Genomic DNA, 17,972 nt, shown 5'->3' with positions numbered 1-17,972 from the left:
CTGCTGAAATCATGAAATAATAGATGTCCAATTAACTGGCAAAGTGAGATGCAAAGACAAATGTTGCTTACAGAGAGCTGGCATCATGCCCATGGAGTTATAATAAGAATATTTTATTTGCCTGGGCTTTAGATAACCTACTTCTATTCTCTCTCTTGCTGCCCTTGGGGTTCCTGAGCGTGTATCAGTTTCTTGGAATAACTTTTTTTTTCCAGTGTCTCTGAAGTCCTCTGCCAGCTCCACCAGCTCAAATATAATCTCAGATACTGCTAGACTGAACAGAGCCCTAAGAGCTGGTGTTAGAAACCAGAGCATCTAACACATTCAAACTTCACAGCCTGCAAAATTGAGGCTGTGGTACTCTTCAAAATGTGCCTGTGTGGGAGCAGGGAAGGAAAGCAGGGGCTAGCCTACTCCATTCTTTAACATAGGCAGAGCAGGCAAAATCAAAGCAGGAATAGGAAGAGAAAAAAATAACAAAACACAAACAAAAACCAAAACACCCTAGGAACAACATTATTTGGCAGGAAAAGAGCCTGCCTCACACTGCAGTTTTCTAAGTCAAAACAAAACCAAGGTGGTGCCAATAGGAGTAGACAGATGTCAACTTAACATTGACCTGCCCAGTAAATTATTAAAATCCAGAGACTCCTGCATGGAGAAAACCTTGTGTACAGCCCTCTGGAGCTAATACAAGGCACATACCACACGTCCCTGAAAAACACAACAGGAAAGGATCCAGCTACAGCACACTAAACTATCAAGTATACATTATTTAGATTAAAGATAACTAGCATAAACTAAAACCTCTGAACAAGGTGTCCAGAAAAATAAGATTTTTAATGGGTCAGCACCTCCCTATGGGCACCACAGCAGTAACCTCAGTGTTTGCTTAACTTGCCCTGCAGATGCAGCCTGGGGTCATAAATAACTGAAACCATTTAATTGTTGCAGCCACTAACCTAAAATGTGTTTTCTGTAATTCTCTGTATCTGTCTGGCCCCAGAGCATTTCCAAATCCTTGGGAACAAGTTCCTAGTTATAACCTCAGGAAAACTGAAGGCATCAAGCAGATAAGTGACTCACTGATGATCAGAGTGTGACTCAGTTACGCTAAGAATGGAAAAACCTTCACCTCGACCTCCCAGTCATATATCCTGGACCTTGGATACAGACACGTTCCTGGTGCTTTCTGTTCTTGGGAAAGGCAAATCAAAGGCAGTTCCAAGACATCTACATGTGACCTGTCAATCCTGTTTCCTTTCTCCTTATTTATTTATTTTTATTTTTTTCTTAGAAGAAATTTTTTCTTCTTAAAATTCTTCTATTCTTCTTTCCTTCTTTTCTTAATTCTTAAACTTCTCATTTTTCAAAACCTCTCTTTATGTGCAGAGAATTTCACTGGAGAAAAGCAGACTAAGGGGAAGGGAGCCCTTAAAATCACCTGCCTGTTCATGCCTTTGTTGCTGGTGATTTCTACTCTCCCGACCTGATGACAGCCAGGAAAACAAGGAAAGAGGGCTGTGTAAACGTCGAAGTGTTAGAAGCCTTGCAGCCTTTCAGCCTAAACTCCTGATCAGCACATCAAGAAGAAGATGTTGCTGTTAGGGCACCAGGCTGCCCTGCCTGCCCAGCAGAAGCAGCAGCCCTGCAGGGGCTGATATTGCAGGGGTGCAGACCCCAGAGCTGACCTCCTCTGCAGCCTGGCCAGAGACCTTCCACATGTGCTAATCTACTCCATGTTCCTACCAGGGGGTGAAGGGAAAACTGCTCTCCATCCCCCACCCCAGTTCTTTTCTGTTCTGCTTGTGTTAAGAAACAGAAAGCACAGAAAAGAGCGTTTTCCCAGACGTGGGGAATGAAGTCCCATTGACATGAGTCAAGAACACTCAAAGATTTAATGCAGCTAATTTGGGGTTTTTCTTCCCCTTCCATGCCGTAGTGTGTTTAGGAAGACACAGAAGTCACATACCAGGTGGTGGTTGCATTTGCTGAAGAAGACATAGCTTTACCTTCCCATTAATTCAACCCCAGTTCCTTATGTCAAAGCCAGGAACATGCAGGCAGTTTTACAGCACACAGGGCAGAACCATCTCCAGAAGTGGAAATGGTATAGCTGTGTTACAGCTCCAAGCCACTAAAACCCTGCTGAGGAGCTAATTTCAGCTCCATCACTTTTGGGATGGAGCTAATGCCTGCCCAGCACTACACTGGGCTCTGCAGATGCAGCCGCCCACCGGGAGCTGCTCCAGAGACTCTGGAGGGATTGGAGTGAGCTTGGGATTTTACTCTGTAACGTGATGACAGAGTGAGAAGGAAAACACAGGACATGTTGGGGAGTGGAAGATGTTTCCTCTCCTCTAGCACCGTTCTGGGAGCCCAGCAAAGCCCCAGTTCTCACCAGTGGAAGTCTGGTGCAGGTGCAGAAAAGCAACTAGTAACTGCAAACACAATGAGACAGCCTTTTCCTGCCTGTCCTTGACCTCATCCTTTCTCAAACCAAACACTGCTGTTCTTTCAGGGGAGAAATATCCCCCACTGCTTTTGACCAAACAAGAAGAGAAGAAAAACAAATCCCAATCCAGCTCGTGCTATCTTTGGGTAACTGTCTAAAAAGGGCTGAGAAGAGCCATGTCTGAGCACCACGCTGTCAAGCCCTGCAGCTGCAGGGCAGGGAGCTGCAGTAGCACAATGGCCTCAGAAATGCCTTGCCAGGGTCAGGCAGATCAAGCCAAACACGTGTAGTTTCCCTGTTTTTCCTGGGAAGGCATCAAATGAGATCCCAGAGGCAAATAGTGTCTAACTCTCAGAAACAAGAAGATCAGAAGCTGAGAATAAAAAAGCGAGCAGGTTGTCTCTAATGCCTTGCCCACATCATGGACCTTCACCAGCACGTTAACTCCATCCTGATGGGATTCCTCCTCTTGACTCCCAGTATTCCAGAGCCAAGAAAGGATCCTACAAAAAGACTTTGCTTGTGGACATCTGCAGAGCACCACAGTCTCTGCAGTGTGGTAACAGGCTTGTCCAAAGCAAACACCAGCAAAAAAAACCCAACAACAACAAACCAATAAAAATAAAGCAAATGTCAAGCTCAGAGTTAAAAAACAAAGCAGCCAATTGCTGTGTGTTCTCACACTAAACAGCACCACTGCAAGGAGCAAGTCAGAATATTTTAACTAAAATGTTCCAGCAAAGAATCTCTTTCTGGCAACTGAGCAGGATTGGAAATTTCCTTATAATCAGCATGGCCAGAAAAAAAATAAAAAAGCTAACACTGACAACAGCAATCTAATCTATACTGAAAGCTTCTTCCTGTACATTGGAGAAAAAATAAAATAGGAAGGAAAAAAATAAATAAATAAATAAGAAAAAAAGCCTTGTTCCTTGTTGTCTTTCTAGCCTAAACTGACAAACTGAAGAGCTAGATTTCAGCTAGCACCCCAATTCCAAAGGCAAACCTCGCAAGTAGGCTGTTTTCCTATTAGAAATCAAATGAAAAGCATCACTCCCAAACCTGCAGACTTTCCAAAAGCCAGGAACTGCATCCAAGCACACTGACCTTTTGCTAAGCTCTAAAAAATGTAATAAATGCAAAGTGCAACAGCATCTGGCACCTGCCCCGACATCTTGAATTCACATTCTCACTTGCTGATGAAAGACGCTTTGCATCTTACTTGAAATAGATTTGCTCCCAGAAATCATGGGATAGCCTGGAGGCAGGAATGTGCTGGGGGATCTGGTCCCAACCTGACCCAGTTTTGGTCAGAAGGAGCTCACCATGCAGCAGCTTCATCTTTCTACTCTGCTTCTACCTGCTGCTGTGGGGTGGAACAGAAGCACCGTCTGTCCTGGCCTTACAAAGGGCTTTTGTTTCCAGGCTGGCTCTCAGCTCCCTCACTTTCCTCAGGAAAATCTGTGTATATGATGCAGAATCAGAGCATTGCCTCAATTCCATAGTGCCCATGGAACAACACTATGAGTTTTAGTGCTCACCACAAACTGCACTCTTCCTCCTGGCTGGCAGGTCTTAGGAGTAGACCTGGGTCTATTTTGAGAATCTCAGAAATCAAGAAAGCTCAGATTTGAGGCATCTAAATTAGAAGAGGAAAAACCATCACAAACCCAATTTTGAAGCAGGGATTAGCTCCCAGCCCCCCTAACCACAGACTTGCCCTAATCCCTGGATCCATGCAGTGAAAACTGGCCAGTGCTCACAGCAGTCCCTCTCTGCATGTGCTGGGTTCACCCTTTGCCTGCTAACAGCAGCTGGGACAGGCAAAAAAGAAGCAGGCTCTGGGATGTCCAGCCACAGGGATGTCCACAGCCACTGCCAGAGCCTGACTGTCCCACACCCAACTCAACACCTGCTTTTGCCTGCTGGTTGTGCAATACAAGCACACAACAGGACTTACTTAGGAGAACTGAAGAATGAAACTGGGGTAACAGGGAGGAGTGACCATCCTAGAAATCACTGAATCGTCATGGTTAGAAAGGACCTCTGAGATCACAGGGTCTGATGCCAACCTATTGCAACACACTAAAGGCCATAACTTGCATATATTTCACTCTATCAGAAACTTATGTGTTTGTTTAAACATTTCAGGTGTGTTCACCTGCCCAAGACCGTGGATTGATTCTGAGCCCCTGACTTTAGATACACATACATTCACACTCACAATATTTAAGACACAAGATGGTCAAGAAACACAAGTGTAGGCCATCCTGACCTGATGCACAAAGCTGTATCCAGGAGACCTGCATGCCCAGACTGTTGTTGGGCTGCCACGCTATGCCAAGGTGGGTCCCCACTGTGCACAGCATTACCCAGCACTTGGGAAATGCTTGGATACACTCAGTTCATTGATTTCCCATTAGCTAAAGGTCACTGAAGGCTTTGTAAAGAGCTTTATAGTCTCAGCATGATCACTCTAGGTGACATATACTTCTGATTTACCCAAGAGCCAAATTATACACAGCCTGAAATCAATAAGGCATGCAAAAGTTGAGAGGGAGGAAACTGGAGACAGACAGAGGTGCCCAATTGCATGTGAAAGGTCATTGGCACCCCATCTCCTGCATCTCCATCCCCCATGGACACTGCCCTGCTTCCAGAGCCTGACAGCTGGTGAAGCTGCAAGCCTTTCTCTCCCAGCAAGGAGCACCTTAGCCCACTGCTTATTTATAGTCTGCCTATAAATGCCTGCTTGTTCCGTCCAAGCCTACAAGTCCCACCACCAGTCATGAAGGCACATCTGTTTCAGATAACTGGACCCTGCAGCATGTATCAGAACCCTTCAGATGTTGCCCACTGTACCCTGATAAGCTTTCACCATTTAATCATTCAATTATTTGTTTTATCCTCTACTTTGGCCCCTGCTCACACCCCTGGAAAAGCAAACAGGGCAGGTCTGCATGCTGCAGCAGATGGCACTTGGTTTCCCAGCAGTCCCTCTCACTCATCTCTGCATTTACCCACTCCATAGCATCCCCATTTATTTGTAGATGCCCTCAACTCTCCTGACCCTTTTCATCCTTCAGAAACACATCCACAGCCCTGCTACACCACTCCCTGCGGACCAGTATTTTGGCCACCACTGTCTTTTTGACATGTCTTCTTGGCTCTTCTCTGTCCCCTGTGCTCCTCCCATGTTTTCCACAGAGACCTGTCCAGGGTCCAAACTAAACAAGAGTCAATGTCAATGGCATTTTCTTCCATCCATTTTGAATTCCTGCAATAACAAAGAACTAAACTCTGAAACTGCAGCTTCTCTGCCACAAAATGTGGCTTTCCCAAAGCTGCGTGTGATCCATCTGCCTGGGGGATAAACCATGGGACTCGTGATGGGTCAGGAAAAGCCTCCCTCATTTGTTTAACACATGGTTTGGGCAGGGCTGGGAGTATTCTGATAGGGGTGCAGGCTGACACCTTGATTTGGCACAGTCTGAGGATGAGAACCTGAGACAAAATTACAAACACCTTCGTCAGGTGAAAAGCAACAGCCCCATTAATGTCCACTGCCATCCTTGCTGGCTCAGCAGCCTCTGCTCAAGGACACCCAGCATTTTCCAGGATAAAGAAAGACATTTTGTTTAGAGGAATGGTGTGCTTCCCCTGCATCCCAAGGTGCCTGGAAGCCAGGGATGGAGCAGGATGGTGACCTCTGTGCATTTCTGTAGCAGAGTTTTGCCCACAGACCCGTACAAGCCCTTGAGCTCTCTGAAGTGTACGTACTTCTTGAATTCAGATAGTTTTCATGCCAACTGCTTTCAGGCTTTTTATAAGTTTGGATTGAGGCAGTTTTGCATGGCTTTCATTGCCAAATGCTGTAGCCCTGGCTTCCAATATTCCCACCCAAGGCGTTGCTCTTCCTGAAGACCTTCAAACCTCCTTTGGACACAGCTTGCACCCAGGAGCCCTCCCAAAAACAGGTATCTCCCAATTCCCCTTCATGGGGGACAAACAGAAGACAGCTTGAGTAACTCACCAAAGGGCTTACAGCAAACAATTAGCAGCACTACTAATTAAAAACATGCTCCTCAGCTCTGCCTCATGATTCGAGGAAGAGAATGTGGTCCATTTCATGAGCCCGTGGGTTCGTGACACCAGTATTCACTGGAGCCCCTGCCAGGGCAACTCCTGCTGCCCTGCATCCCACCACAGCCTGGGGGTCACTGTCCCTCTCCAAATGCAATGGGCCCTACCCCACCAATACCTCACAGTCCAGATGGAAAAGACACCAACACCTGAAAAGCCAAAGAAAAAAAATGCAATGGTCTTAAGGTATAAATGGTGAGCACAGACTGCTGAACAGGCCTGTTGACCTGCCCTGCTTCCTCTTTGGGGCAGCCAGCTACAATTACCGTGCCATTCTCCATTAGCACCTATAGATTATTTTTTAAATCAGCTTCTGTGTGTCTTTCCGGAGCCTTTGGCATCCTCTGACACCAATTAATTTCCCCTTCTCAGGGAAAGGCTCACAAAGAAACAAAAAGCCTACAGCAAGGTGATTGCTTTCCCTTGAATATGGCAACAGCTTTCTCAAGGGGTCTCCTGGGTGTCAGTTTTGCTCCTGAACTCATCATGTCTCTGTTGGCCTGTCGATGGCCTGAAGCCACTGCCAGCAGACATTCCTCAGCCTCTGCTGCTGGCAGGGCCTGACCCCAAGCTGAAACAGGACACAAGAGAGAGAAGCTAAAGATGTGACCCAAAGCCTTCCCAAGGCACAGAAACACCATCTCCAGGTGGTTTTCTGAACATTGAAGAACAAGGCTCAAACCAACAGACCAGGTTTTTGTTGTGAAAACTTCCCTCCCTCCTTGTCAAGGATCAGGCTGATGATCTTGCATCTTCCTCCCAACAGGAATCAGCTGCTACAATTTCTCAATTTCTTATTTTTTTTTTCCTTTTTTCTTTTTTTATTCTTCAGTATTTTAAACCACCCCTGAATGAAGCAAAACCTGAAAAATCAAAGACAAAGCAGGGCTGGGAGAACATCAGGTCACCACTGCCAGGCCCAGGGAAAGGGAACACAGCACACCAGGACACCTGAGGGGACACTGGTGGTGCTAGACATGGGGGACACTGAGCAGAGAAAGAGGGAAAGGAGCCTCATATCTTGCAGGGAAAAGGCAGCCAAGCCTGATTCCCAGCTCCAGCAGTGGGCTTTGCTCAAGCATTTCACAGGGCACCCATGACAGGAATTGCTGCTGAGGGCGGGTGTAAGAGACACATCCCTGCTGCTGCAGGAGCCGGGCTGGGGGGAGCAGCAGCAGAGTCTGTCAGAGCCCAGAAACAGAAAATGGGTTTCAGATGGGCCACTGTGGAGCTGCTGCACGGCCCTGGCTCTCCCAGCCCCTCACACAGACTGTAGCTGCAGCGAGAGGCTCAGCCAGCCCTGCTGCCCCCTGAGCACCAGCACCTCTGGAGGCACAGGGCCCTGCCAAGCATCACTCCTGTCCCGACACAGGGCTCTCCTGCACTGCTCCCATCAACACAGGGCTCTCCTGCAGTGCCCAGGCCAAACGCTACCCAGCTCCTGCAAGGACAAACCTCAGCCTCCACAGTCCAAACTAGATTCCCAATTTGATTTAACCAAGGAGAGCTGCATTATGCCTGCACCAGCCCCACTGCCACCCAACCCTCCCCATCCCTTCCCCAGACAGCCAGGTATCCACAGCTTTATGAAATTCTGTTGTGTAGGGTGTTGGTTTTTTTCCCCCTCATTCCCTTTTCCTCCTCCCCCTCTCCCTTCCCCAGAGGATTTACAAGCAAGACTAGCATGGGCAAGCCCTCAAATTCACATACAGTCTTTTAAGTCACCACACCCCACACCCTCCCTGGCCCCTGCACCTCAGCCACACAGCACCCTGCCAAGTTACCAGCTTTCCCCACGGGCTGCCACGAAGGTCCAGCTTACATAAGAAGGAACAAACTGGCTTTTCTTCACCACCCTTTCAATGCTGCCATTCATCCCCTGCCCTCCATCCTCCCAAATGCCACCTTGAGGGATGCAAAACACACAGCCAAAGCACTTCAGTTCACATGTTAACCCTGGGTGATTCTTTTTGTTGTCTGTGGGTAATGGGCCTACAATTTTGTCCCCCTAAACCACAAGTGAATTAAATGGTTAAGGCAACAAACTACAGAGATGCAAAGGTACCCGTGTGTTAAGGACATTCCATACCCTGGCAAAGCTATGTCACTACTCAAAAAGCAAAGGGCTCTGAGGCCTGACAGTCCTTCCCTGGAGGACACAGGGGTTGCAGAGCCAGGTCACACGCATCCCACCACAGCAGTGAATCCAACACCAAAGAGCAAGAGACTGAAACTCTTCAATGGTTGTGTAAAGACTTTGGCTCTGACGCTGATCAAGGACTAAAGCTGGTCCCAGTTCTACTCGGCTGGAAACATCTTGGTCAAGACCCAGGTTATTTTTGCATCCTCACATTGGTTCTGCCTGGTTAGAGACTCCGTGCTGACTTTGGCCAAGTGGTCAACCCCAGGGAAATGCAAGCCAGGAGGGGAACAGGATGGAACTTTGCAGGCTAAGCATGAAACGACAAAGCCAGGTTTATTGAGACACAAATAGGCAGCTTCAAAGCATTTTTTCCACCCCTCATAAAATCAGTACTATCATCATAATCATCTACGCTCCAGGATTTTAAGTCCTTTTCTGATTTCAGGCCAGCAGAGATGCATACTGCCTACTCTTTCCAATCATTCTTCTATTATTTGTCAAAAATCGAATTTCAGCACTTTTAGGAAACCAGCGGGGAAGGAACCATGGCTGGTTGAACTTTTTGTCCTTCTCTACACCCGCCAACTTTTACATCATCAGGACAGGGCAAGAAACCCACAAAAAATTCACATTCCCAAAGCCAGAGGCTACATCCCAGTTCTGGCAACCCAGTGGTCTTACCACAAAGCTCAGCACAGCCTGGATCCCCTTTGACTTCTGAACAATAGATTTACAGTGGTGGAAGGGTGGGGAAGGAGGGCTTCAAAAGCAAAGAGCAGCAAGGAAGAAGTGATTTTGAAGCCAGAAACAATCCACTGCAACATGAGCCCTCTCCATCTCAGCTTTGCTGCTCTTCCCAGCAAGCGCTTTGAAGCGCGGCAATGGGACGTGAGGAGAGAGCCAACAGCCTGTTGTGTGTGGGCCTACAGACATGAGCATGGCTTGTGTGGCAATGAAGGCTGGACTTGACAGGGTAAAAGAAGGAAAGTACAGAAGACAGAATCCTCAGTGGCCTTACACCAGCCTTGCGTTCTCCTGACTGCAGCACTTAAAGGGGCTGATGAAGAACACGGGGTGTGCAGGGATGTGCGACACAGGGGTGTGACGCTGGGCAGTGTGTGCACATAATGCTGGAATTTACCCCCTTTATGCAGCTTGGGATGGGGACAGAGAAGCCAGTGCACTGAAAGCCTCCCCTGTCTAGCCAATGTCCACAGGGAAGGGAGGGCTTTTTCTTCTATTGCTGTTCAATTACAAGGCAGCCATAAGGAGAGGATAAATTCACACATCACACAGAGCAGCTGCTGTGCAGGATTTGCAGCCATTTTTGCACTTTCTCTGCTAACTGCACAACGAGGATCTTGCTGCCAAAAGTGATGACAACACCCTGCAACCCATTCCTCCTCTGCCTTGGATGACTGACTGACAGCCGGTCACCTGGAAAAGATGCTCCTGGGCTCTTGTCTGGGACAAGCTAAGGCCATGAATCACAGGACAACTGTGGTTAGGGAGGCAGCAGGTGGTTTGCAGGGTGAGCTGGCATCACAGAGGTACTGGTCAGAGCACGGCCAAGTACTGGTTGGAGGGGCAGGAAGAGACAGAATCAGATCAAGAGGCACAGGGGAAGCAGCTGAAAGGAAGTTTGCACAGCATCTGCACTACAGTCCCATCCGCTCATGTCTACACATACTGAACATCAATTAAATTTTAATTAAAAGAGAAAAAAATAAACACTTCATGAAGACAAGAGATGAAAACATCCATGCTGTATCTTTGAAGAGCAAGATGAACCCACCCTGAAGAAAGGTAAATGTAGTGGGAACCAAGAGACTCCGGGGATTACTCATTACAGGAGATGAGATTCTCAACATCTTTCTATTTTGCAACAATTAGCTGGTAACTGGAAAAAAAAAATTGAATAGATCAACACTTTTCTATTATTAGTTTTAAATAATGACTCAGAAACAAGCACTTCCTTTTTCCCCAAGCTGTGAAGAGCTAAGCACCAAGACCCTGATCATGGCTTCAGGCTTGTTTAAACTGCAAATGTCTCTGCAGAAATTACAGCAGAGTGGTGCAAGTACAATGAGAATCAAATGCTTTGAGTGTAACTACTAGCAATTACCTTTCATTTATAGGTTAAAAAGCCTGATGCAGCATATTTGCTAGGAAAAGCATGCACTGCCAAGAAGATATGTGTACAGAGATTGGGGAAGCAAGGAGAGAGAGGGGAAAAGTCATGCCTGCTGATGGCCTTGGAGAGAAACTGAGTAAAAGGCCGATACAAAGAGGTCTGCCCAAAACACAAGGTTGCCTCTCAAGGCCTGACCCTGGACCTTAATCACCAACACAATCCACAGCTCAGGGAAATAATTTAAGTACTTCAGTTCTAAAAGAATTGCCTGCCCAATCTGCTAAGCAGACAGTTTTTGCAGAGCAATTCAGAGAGAAAAAGATAAGCAGATTCAGCTGATCAGACACAAAAAGTCTCTCTAAAAGCAGTAATTTCCTCTGGGAAGCAGCCCACATGCTCCTAGCACAGTGGGCAACCATCACTGCTGCAGCAGGTCCCAGCAAGGCAGATGATTAAATCTGCATCTGTCATTTGGTATGAACAGAAAGGCAGCAGATGAGGAGGCAGTGTCACAAACAGTAGCTGGTACTCTGAAAACAAATGAACTTCAAGCTCACCTTGATGCCTGCTGACTGAAAGAAACCTTTTGGATCTTCTTCTTCCAGGGATAAGCATCTGCATCCCTGCCACATGCCATGAAGTGTGCAGAGGAATGAGGACATAGCATAGGTCTCAAGGGACTTGCACTGCACACAGCAGTGACCAGGTCACAGAGTAGCACATCACCTCCCCATCCTGTGACTGGCTGCAAGATGGTGACCTGCTTTTCTGCCCGAGCTACTGCAGCATGAAGGCTGGATGCCAAGTTCTGGACAGCACATCTATCCAAGAGCATGCTTTGCCCACCCAGGTTGGCTACAACCCTCAAGAACTTCAGGCACCATCCTGGAGTAGGACATGTCACGGAAGATGTTCCACACTAGCAAGGTATACAGGGGCTGAGGAACCTCAGCTTTTTGGAAAGTAGAGTCCCACCACCACTTTGCCAAAGGGTGAGGAATTGCAGAGGTTCTGTGTTGGCCACCTGCACATCCTGGAACACCCCACAGGACTTGGTGTCACTGCTTCCAACTGCCACTTCCTTCCTGTCACCCTGGAGTCACGCTCACCACAGCACTGGTGTCCTTCCAAGGCTGTGTGGCAGAGTCAGGCACTGAACCATCTCCTCCCTGCCTTGAACCCAGCTCTGAGCAACCTCCAGCAGATGTGGCTGGAGATGGCACCACCAAAAAACCCAGCTTCCAGTGCTCAGCAAACCTCTTACGTCCAGAACAGCAGCCCTGAGACAAAACACAGAGGCAGGTGCATAATTTCTTGAAGTTCTCTTTTCTTTTGTTTTGTTTTTATTCTTTCCCTTCCTTTGCCATGACACACGCTTTGTATTAAATATTTTAAATATATTAATTTTTTAAAAGTATTAATAAAAAGAGCTGGCAGAGTGACCAAGGGCAGTGACCCATTGCAAAACATGGGGATGTTTAAAAAATAACAAACAGAAATCAAATTATAACAAAAAAACCTGGCATTTTTTGCATTTGCACAGCTGGCTGGAATACCCTGGACTCTGGCATTATTGCAAAAAAAGGAAGAGGAAGTGGTAGAAAAAATATATTCCATTGTACCAACCTGTACAGGGAAGAGAGTTAAGAGCAAAAATGAGGAGGCTTTAAACATTTTTGGTATTTCAGATGTTCCCTCCCCCACCCATCACCCCCTTTTAGTCTTTAAGCAAGTTTTCTGGCTTGGGGTAGCCAAAGAGGACAAAGTCTGCTTCATAAAGCTTGTAAAGCTGCTGCCTCCAAGCCAGTGGGATATTGGCAAACCAGTTCTCTTCCCAGCTGCTGGCAGTCCTGTTCCGATAGCTGGGGGGGAAGTGAAGCAGCCTGTCCACTTTGAGGAGCTGCAACAGATAAGCAGCATCCTCATCCAGTGTCTCCAGCTTCCCAATGAAATCATAGTCTATCTGGCACGGGTGGCACAGACGGTAAATCTGCCTCCAGTGCTCATTGAAGGGGACCATCTTCTCTGTCCTGGGGTCCAGTAAGTACTGGATGAAGTCAGAAAAGGAGACTTTGAGGCCTGCCCTGAAGGCCTCTCTAACAGAGATGGGAGGGCTGGTGTGGTTGGAATACAGCTTCAGCATGGGGATGGCAAAACGCTGGTAGAACTCCTCATTCTCCAGCTCAAATTTGCTGCGGAAGGCAGAGATGAGGCGGACAAAAGGGTCTCGTACAAAGAGGAACTTGGTGTATTTCTTCAGCTTGATCTTCATCAGGTGCCGGGAGAACTTCCCGTAACGGCGCCAGAATTTATTGAAGGTCAAGTGGGTGCTGCTGTTGTGGACGTGCTCCCGGGGGATATCCAGAGGGTGCCGGTATGGGACCCCCCGGTCCAGCAGGCTCTCGCTCAGCACAATCATCACCCGCTTCCAGTTGGTGCAGGCAACCTTGGGGACATAACAGTAGATGACGCCGTGGCGGTCGTCCACGATCAGGTGGTTGAGCTCATAGTTTGGGATGTCATCAAAGGAACGCTCCTTGGTGGGGAAAGTGAAGCTGGAATTGGCACAAAACTCCCGCAATGTTCTCTGCCTCTCTCTCTGCAGTTTTTCTTGGTCCAAGCTGTTTCTGTCACTGTGCACAGACCAGTCATAGCCCCGCACATTCTCCTCCAAGTTGCTCCCCACAGGCTTGGTGGAGCCCTGGATGAGCAGCTGCTCTGTCTTTTGGGGGATGGAGCTATTCTGTTTCAGGCTTGAACTAAGCAGCTTTGCCAAAAATTCATCGACATCTGGCAAAGCTTCCCAGCCTTCACCTGTCTTGATACCTGGTGAATGAGGCCTGGAGAAGGACGTATGCAGGTAGAAGTGAGCCGTTCCCACGTTGTCCCAGTACACAATGATCAGGAGGATCATGAAGATGGAGACCAGCACCACAGAGAGACGGAGGAGCCGTGCTTTGGTCATCCTGACACCTACTGTGATAGCTGGTTTTCACCTGGTTTCACCTCTGGCTTGCCAAGTGAGGCTTGGAATCCAGCATGGTGCTGCAGATCAGGATCCTAGAAAGGTACCAGAAAAAAAGTTAGTTGAACCCTTAAAAACTCTGGTTTGGAGAGAATGACCTTGTATGATTGAGACTCATCATGAGGCTGACCATCCATTTCCAGAGAGCTGTGTGAGTCTGAGGCACCCATACAGAACCCGTGGAGAAGAGCTGACCCGCCAAAAGGAGGCTTAATGTGTCGCAATGTTACCAGCTTCCACAGCCATCATGGTTGATTTATCCATCTCAAGCTTCTGGAGCCACATGATTTCAAGAGAATCTCTGTTTTCATAAAATATAAAGACTTTAGGCCTAGAGTTTACAGAGGTTACAGAGGTAGGTTGAAAGTATTAAAAAATACAACTACATACAGAAAATATGCAGTCAACTACCTTTCAGATTTCCTTCCTTTTTAAAAAGACTTAACAAAGAACAGGAAGGAGGTTTTAGCTTGTGGTATCACATTGTGGTCTCTTCTCACGAAGATGCTCTGTACTACTGTGCTGGAAACAAAGACCTCACTGGAGGTGTATTTGTACAGCTGAAGATGCTGTTGCCACAGTGGCTAAAGCAAGACCCTGTTGAGGGAACACCACTGACTTGAATGCACCATCTCATTTAATCTGTGTGAAAGCTCTCAGTAGATGTCACCTCCCTGTCCTTTCTTGGTTGCTATTAATTTTGTGGAGAACAGAGATTACACAAACAGTTTTCCTACAAAAACCCCCAAAGGGACAAGGCCCCAGTAAAAGCCACACATCAATAAAAACTGCAGGAATTATTACTTTTAACTGAACGACTTCTGAGATTTAAGATGCTCTGGTAAATCTTTGTCCACATCAGGACCTCTTTTCCTGGTTTGACGTAATTTCTATCACACTCATCCTGAACAACTCTTGACCAATGACAGGCAAGAAATCACCATTAAATGGGCAGCTTGGAGATATTTTCTGGAGGGTGCAGCAAGTTTTATTGTGTTTTGGGGTTTCTTTTTACTTCAATCAGTCCCATCTTTTCACTGCTACCTGCTTTTCCCTGCTGGCTCCCAGCCCATTTCCAGCAGCAAGCTCTTCAAGGGACATCCATCTCCCCACCCTGCCAGAGAGAGAAATTCAGTGCAGCTGTAGCCTAGCACCTGGCTTTGCTCTGCAACACCAAACACTTCCCTGGAGCCAGACTCTCATTCTACATGTGAAGAGGAGCTGGAGGAACTGCAGTCATAACACTTTGCACTCTACAGAGCAAGAAGCAGGTATTACTCAGCAGTAATTCTCCACATTTAGCCAGTCAAGATTGAGGATGGAGCAGATCTGAGAAGAAACACCCAGAGAGATGAGCACGGAGTCAAAGAAGGGGCAAATTGCATATGTGTGTCAGGACTTCAGGCCAAGTATCTCAGTCCAACAGCAGAAGATAATGGAGAGATGCTGCCAAGCCTACTGCTTGGCACATTCCTGGGTTTGTGATTTGTCTGAATCTGTTCTTGCTTTCAAGCTGGTTAGCTGCTCAGGGCAGGGACTGCTTCCTATTCTCGATGAATAGTGTGCCCACTGTGCACATAATTCCTAGCACACTGGGTTTCCAACGCTGCTCGAGACCTTTGGGCTGGCTGGAATGCAGCAAGCCCAGAAAACTGCACAGAGCATCCCTTTCTGCCATCCCTGTACCCAGCAGCTTCCACAGCTTGGGGCAGTGCAGCAGCCTGCCAGCATTTCTGCAAAGCCATCCCACCCCAGAACAGACAGATCACCCTCCCGGCAGCAGCGACAGACGCAAACGAGTCGCTGTGTGTGGTACATGCATTCCTTGGGCAAACAGAAGGAGAGCTCTTTGTCAAAGCCACCAGCATCATGTAGCTCTACCAAGGGCTTGAGCCTGCTTTCCAGGACACAGCACGCAGGCCTGCCCAAGCATTTGGCTTTTCCAAGACACACAGCAGTGAGCAGCACAGAATCGAAATGACTCCACTTCTATTAACTCTACCAGTGCCAGAGAGGAACCCTGAAAAAGAGCTTAATTTTCCCTCACAAGAAAAATGCTACAGAAAACAGAGTTGATCTGTCGACCATGACACATCCTCTTCCTGAGCACTTCATAAGAGATGCCAGACTGAAAGCACAAATTAGAGGTCTCTGTGCACAGCAGAGGGAGTGTGCCTCCATCCTCCCCTTGTCAGAACCAAAAGGAAAAGCCTCCAGAAGGAGCCAAGAATTTACTCTCAAGTTTAACCCAAAGTCACCAGCCAACAAGAATGTGCAACAGGATCCACACAAAGCTGCTTCTGTGACAAGATGGCAGCAAACCAGGCAACAGACCAAGTGCTACAGTCATCCTGCAGAGTGCCCTGAGCAGCCACCCCATAATCATCTCCAACCTTGAACCTGGCCTGACCCTTCTCCCCATTCCAGGCCTAAGAAAGACACCGACAGCTGAGGTGACAGGTCCATCCTCTCCTATCACAATCTGCCATGTCAAATAACCACCTCTCAAACTGTCACTTAAAACCAGAAAGGGAGGATGTCTCCACAGCACTCTTAGTGCAAAAGCTATTGCAGATGTTACTCCTCAGGGATTTGGAAACCTTATTCACACTTCATGGTCTGATCATAACTGTTGGTTCTCACGGCAAACAGCAACTAAAGTAATTCCTGTCTCTTTCTTCCTCTTCTCTCAGCTTTGTGCTACAACTACATTTTCTCACAGCCTCTTTTTGCAAAAGAAAGTAACCCTTGCCTGCTTACAGGAGCAGTAAGGCCTACAGAAAATAAAGGAGCTTACACACAGGTATTTACCAGAGACAAGGGATAGTAACCCCTCTCTATGAACAGTGCCGGTTTTGAAGGGTCTGTGCCTCCAAAGGCTTGGCTGCAGATTCCACCCCTTCTTGCTTTGTGTCTCCTCAGGCTTGTCCCCCTCTCACTGCTCCTAACTCCCTGCAGGGAAGCACAAGGCACAGGTCAGGCTCTAAGCACAAGCTCACCTCCTCCAGCGCCCACTTGTTCTAGCATGAGAAGATATGGGATTTCAGGTAGTTTGCTTGGCTCTGCCTGCTTTTGGAAAGAGAAAGAGATGGAATGAGAACTCATAAAAACATACAAAAAGCCAAAATTCAAGTGGTTACCTTCCCTTGGGACACCTGCAATCACTTGACTCATGAAGCCTTCTTTACCCACACATCATGGTACACACCTGCTACCAGTTCTCTTAGGGAATCTAGGGAATTTGAACCAATTTAACCTTCTGCAGGTGCAGAAGAACATACTGCCATCAGCCAAAGCAGACAGACGCTGTACCATAAACCCAGAAACTCATTTCATGTGCTCAGCCATCACCCAATAAATTGCTTCTCCCCAGCTTTCCAAGAAACCTAGCACCCTTTACAGAGCAGGGATGTTTTAACCCATGTAATAACATGAGAAACTACACCATATAAGTGCACAAATAAGCAAAAAATAGAGCTTGCAGTGCATGTTTTACCTCAACTTAACACATATATGCTAGAGACCAGCAAAAGAACATCCTCACCTACAGAGCTATCCCAGTACCTTCCCTCCCAGCACTGCCACAAAGCCTGGTTTGTACAGGCTTGGCAGCACCAGTCACCTCTTTTTTAATGTCCGTACTTGGAAGTTGACTCAATAACCATATTTCTAAGGTTTCCCAGAAGGAAACTGTCAGAACACAGCAAGTCCTGTCCGTTCATTACTTTTGTCACAAACTTCAAGCACACTCGCCATTTCTGGCCTTCCAAGTGCAAGAACAGTCTCAGAAACAGACATACCTGTACCTATATACCTATTTACCTACAGCCTGGCCCAACACAACCCCACAACTTTTGCTGGACGCCAACGCAGGGGCCAGAAGCGCAGTTTTCTGCTCTACACAGTCGAGCTCCGCGCTGAAGCTCAGAACACGAAGTTTGAGCGAGCCGAGCCACGCCAGCAGCAATCTCTGGGCAGGAATTTAAAGCCCACGCTCTACCACCGACAGAACCGCCCCGCCGGGGCCGCTGCTGCCCGGGTTTGCTTGCGGTGCCGGCTCCGGGAGGCGCGC

General features: G+C 47.5%; 2 protein-coding genes across 2 annotated transcripts in view; both read right to left on the bottom strand.

Moving 5' to 3' along the window:
- Positions 1–12,471: 12,471 nt before the first annotated feature.
- Positions 12,472–14,749, bottom strand: CHST12 (carbohydrate (chondroitin 4) sulfotransferase 12). Its single transcript, XM_010003280.1, has 2 exons — positions 14,695–14,749; positions 12,472–13,941 (listed from the first exon to the last, which is right to left on the bottom strand). Exon 2 carries the CDS (start codon positions 13,838–13,840, stop codon positions 12,593–12,595), a length of 1,248 nt encoding a protein of 415 aa, XP_010001582.1. The 5' UTR covers positions 13,841–13,941; positions 14,695–14,749; the 3' UTR covers positions 12,472–12,592.
- Positions 13,878–17,972, bottom strand: part of KIF19 (kinesin family member 19) — a 26,842-nt gene continuing 22,747 nt past the window's right edge. The window contains exon 16 of the mRNA XM_010003345.1: positions 13,878–13,935. Coding sequence (XP_010001647.1) covers positions 13,878–13,935 — 58 coding nt within the window. The remainder of the gene's footprint in view (positions 13,936–17,972) is intronic.

This window comes from Chaetura pelagica, unplaced genomic scaffold, assembly GCF_000747805.2.
Source record: "Chaetura pelagica isolate M959 unplaced genomic scaffold, ChaPel_1.0 scaffold138, whole genome shotgun sequence".
NCBI classification, from domain to species: Eukaryota; Metazoa; Chordata; class Aves; order Apodiformes; family Apodidae; genus Chaetura; species Chaetura pelagica.
This window is presented reverse-complemented; position numbering and strand designations above follow the sequence as displayed.

Coding starts and splice junctions, on each gene's coding strand:
- CHST12 (XM_010003280.1), bottom strand. CDS start 13,840: ATGACCAAAGCACGGCTCCTCCGTCTCTCTGTGGTGCTGGTCTCCATC.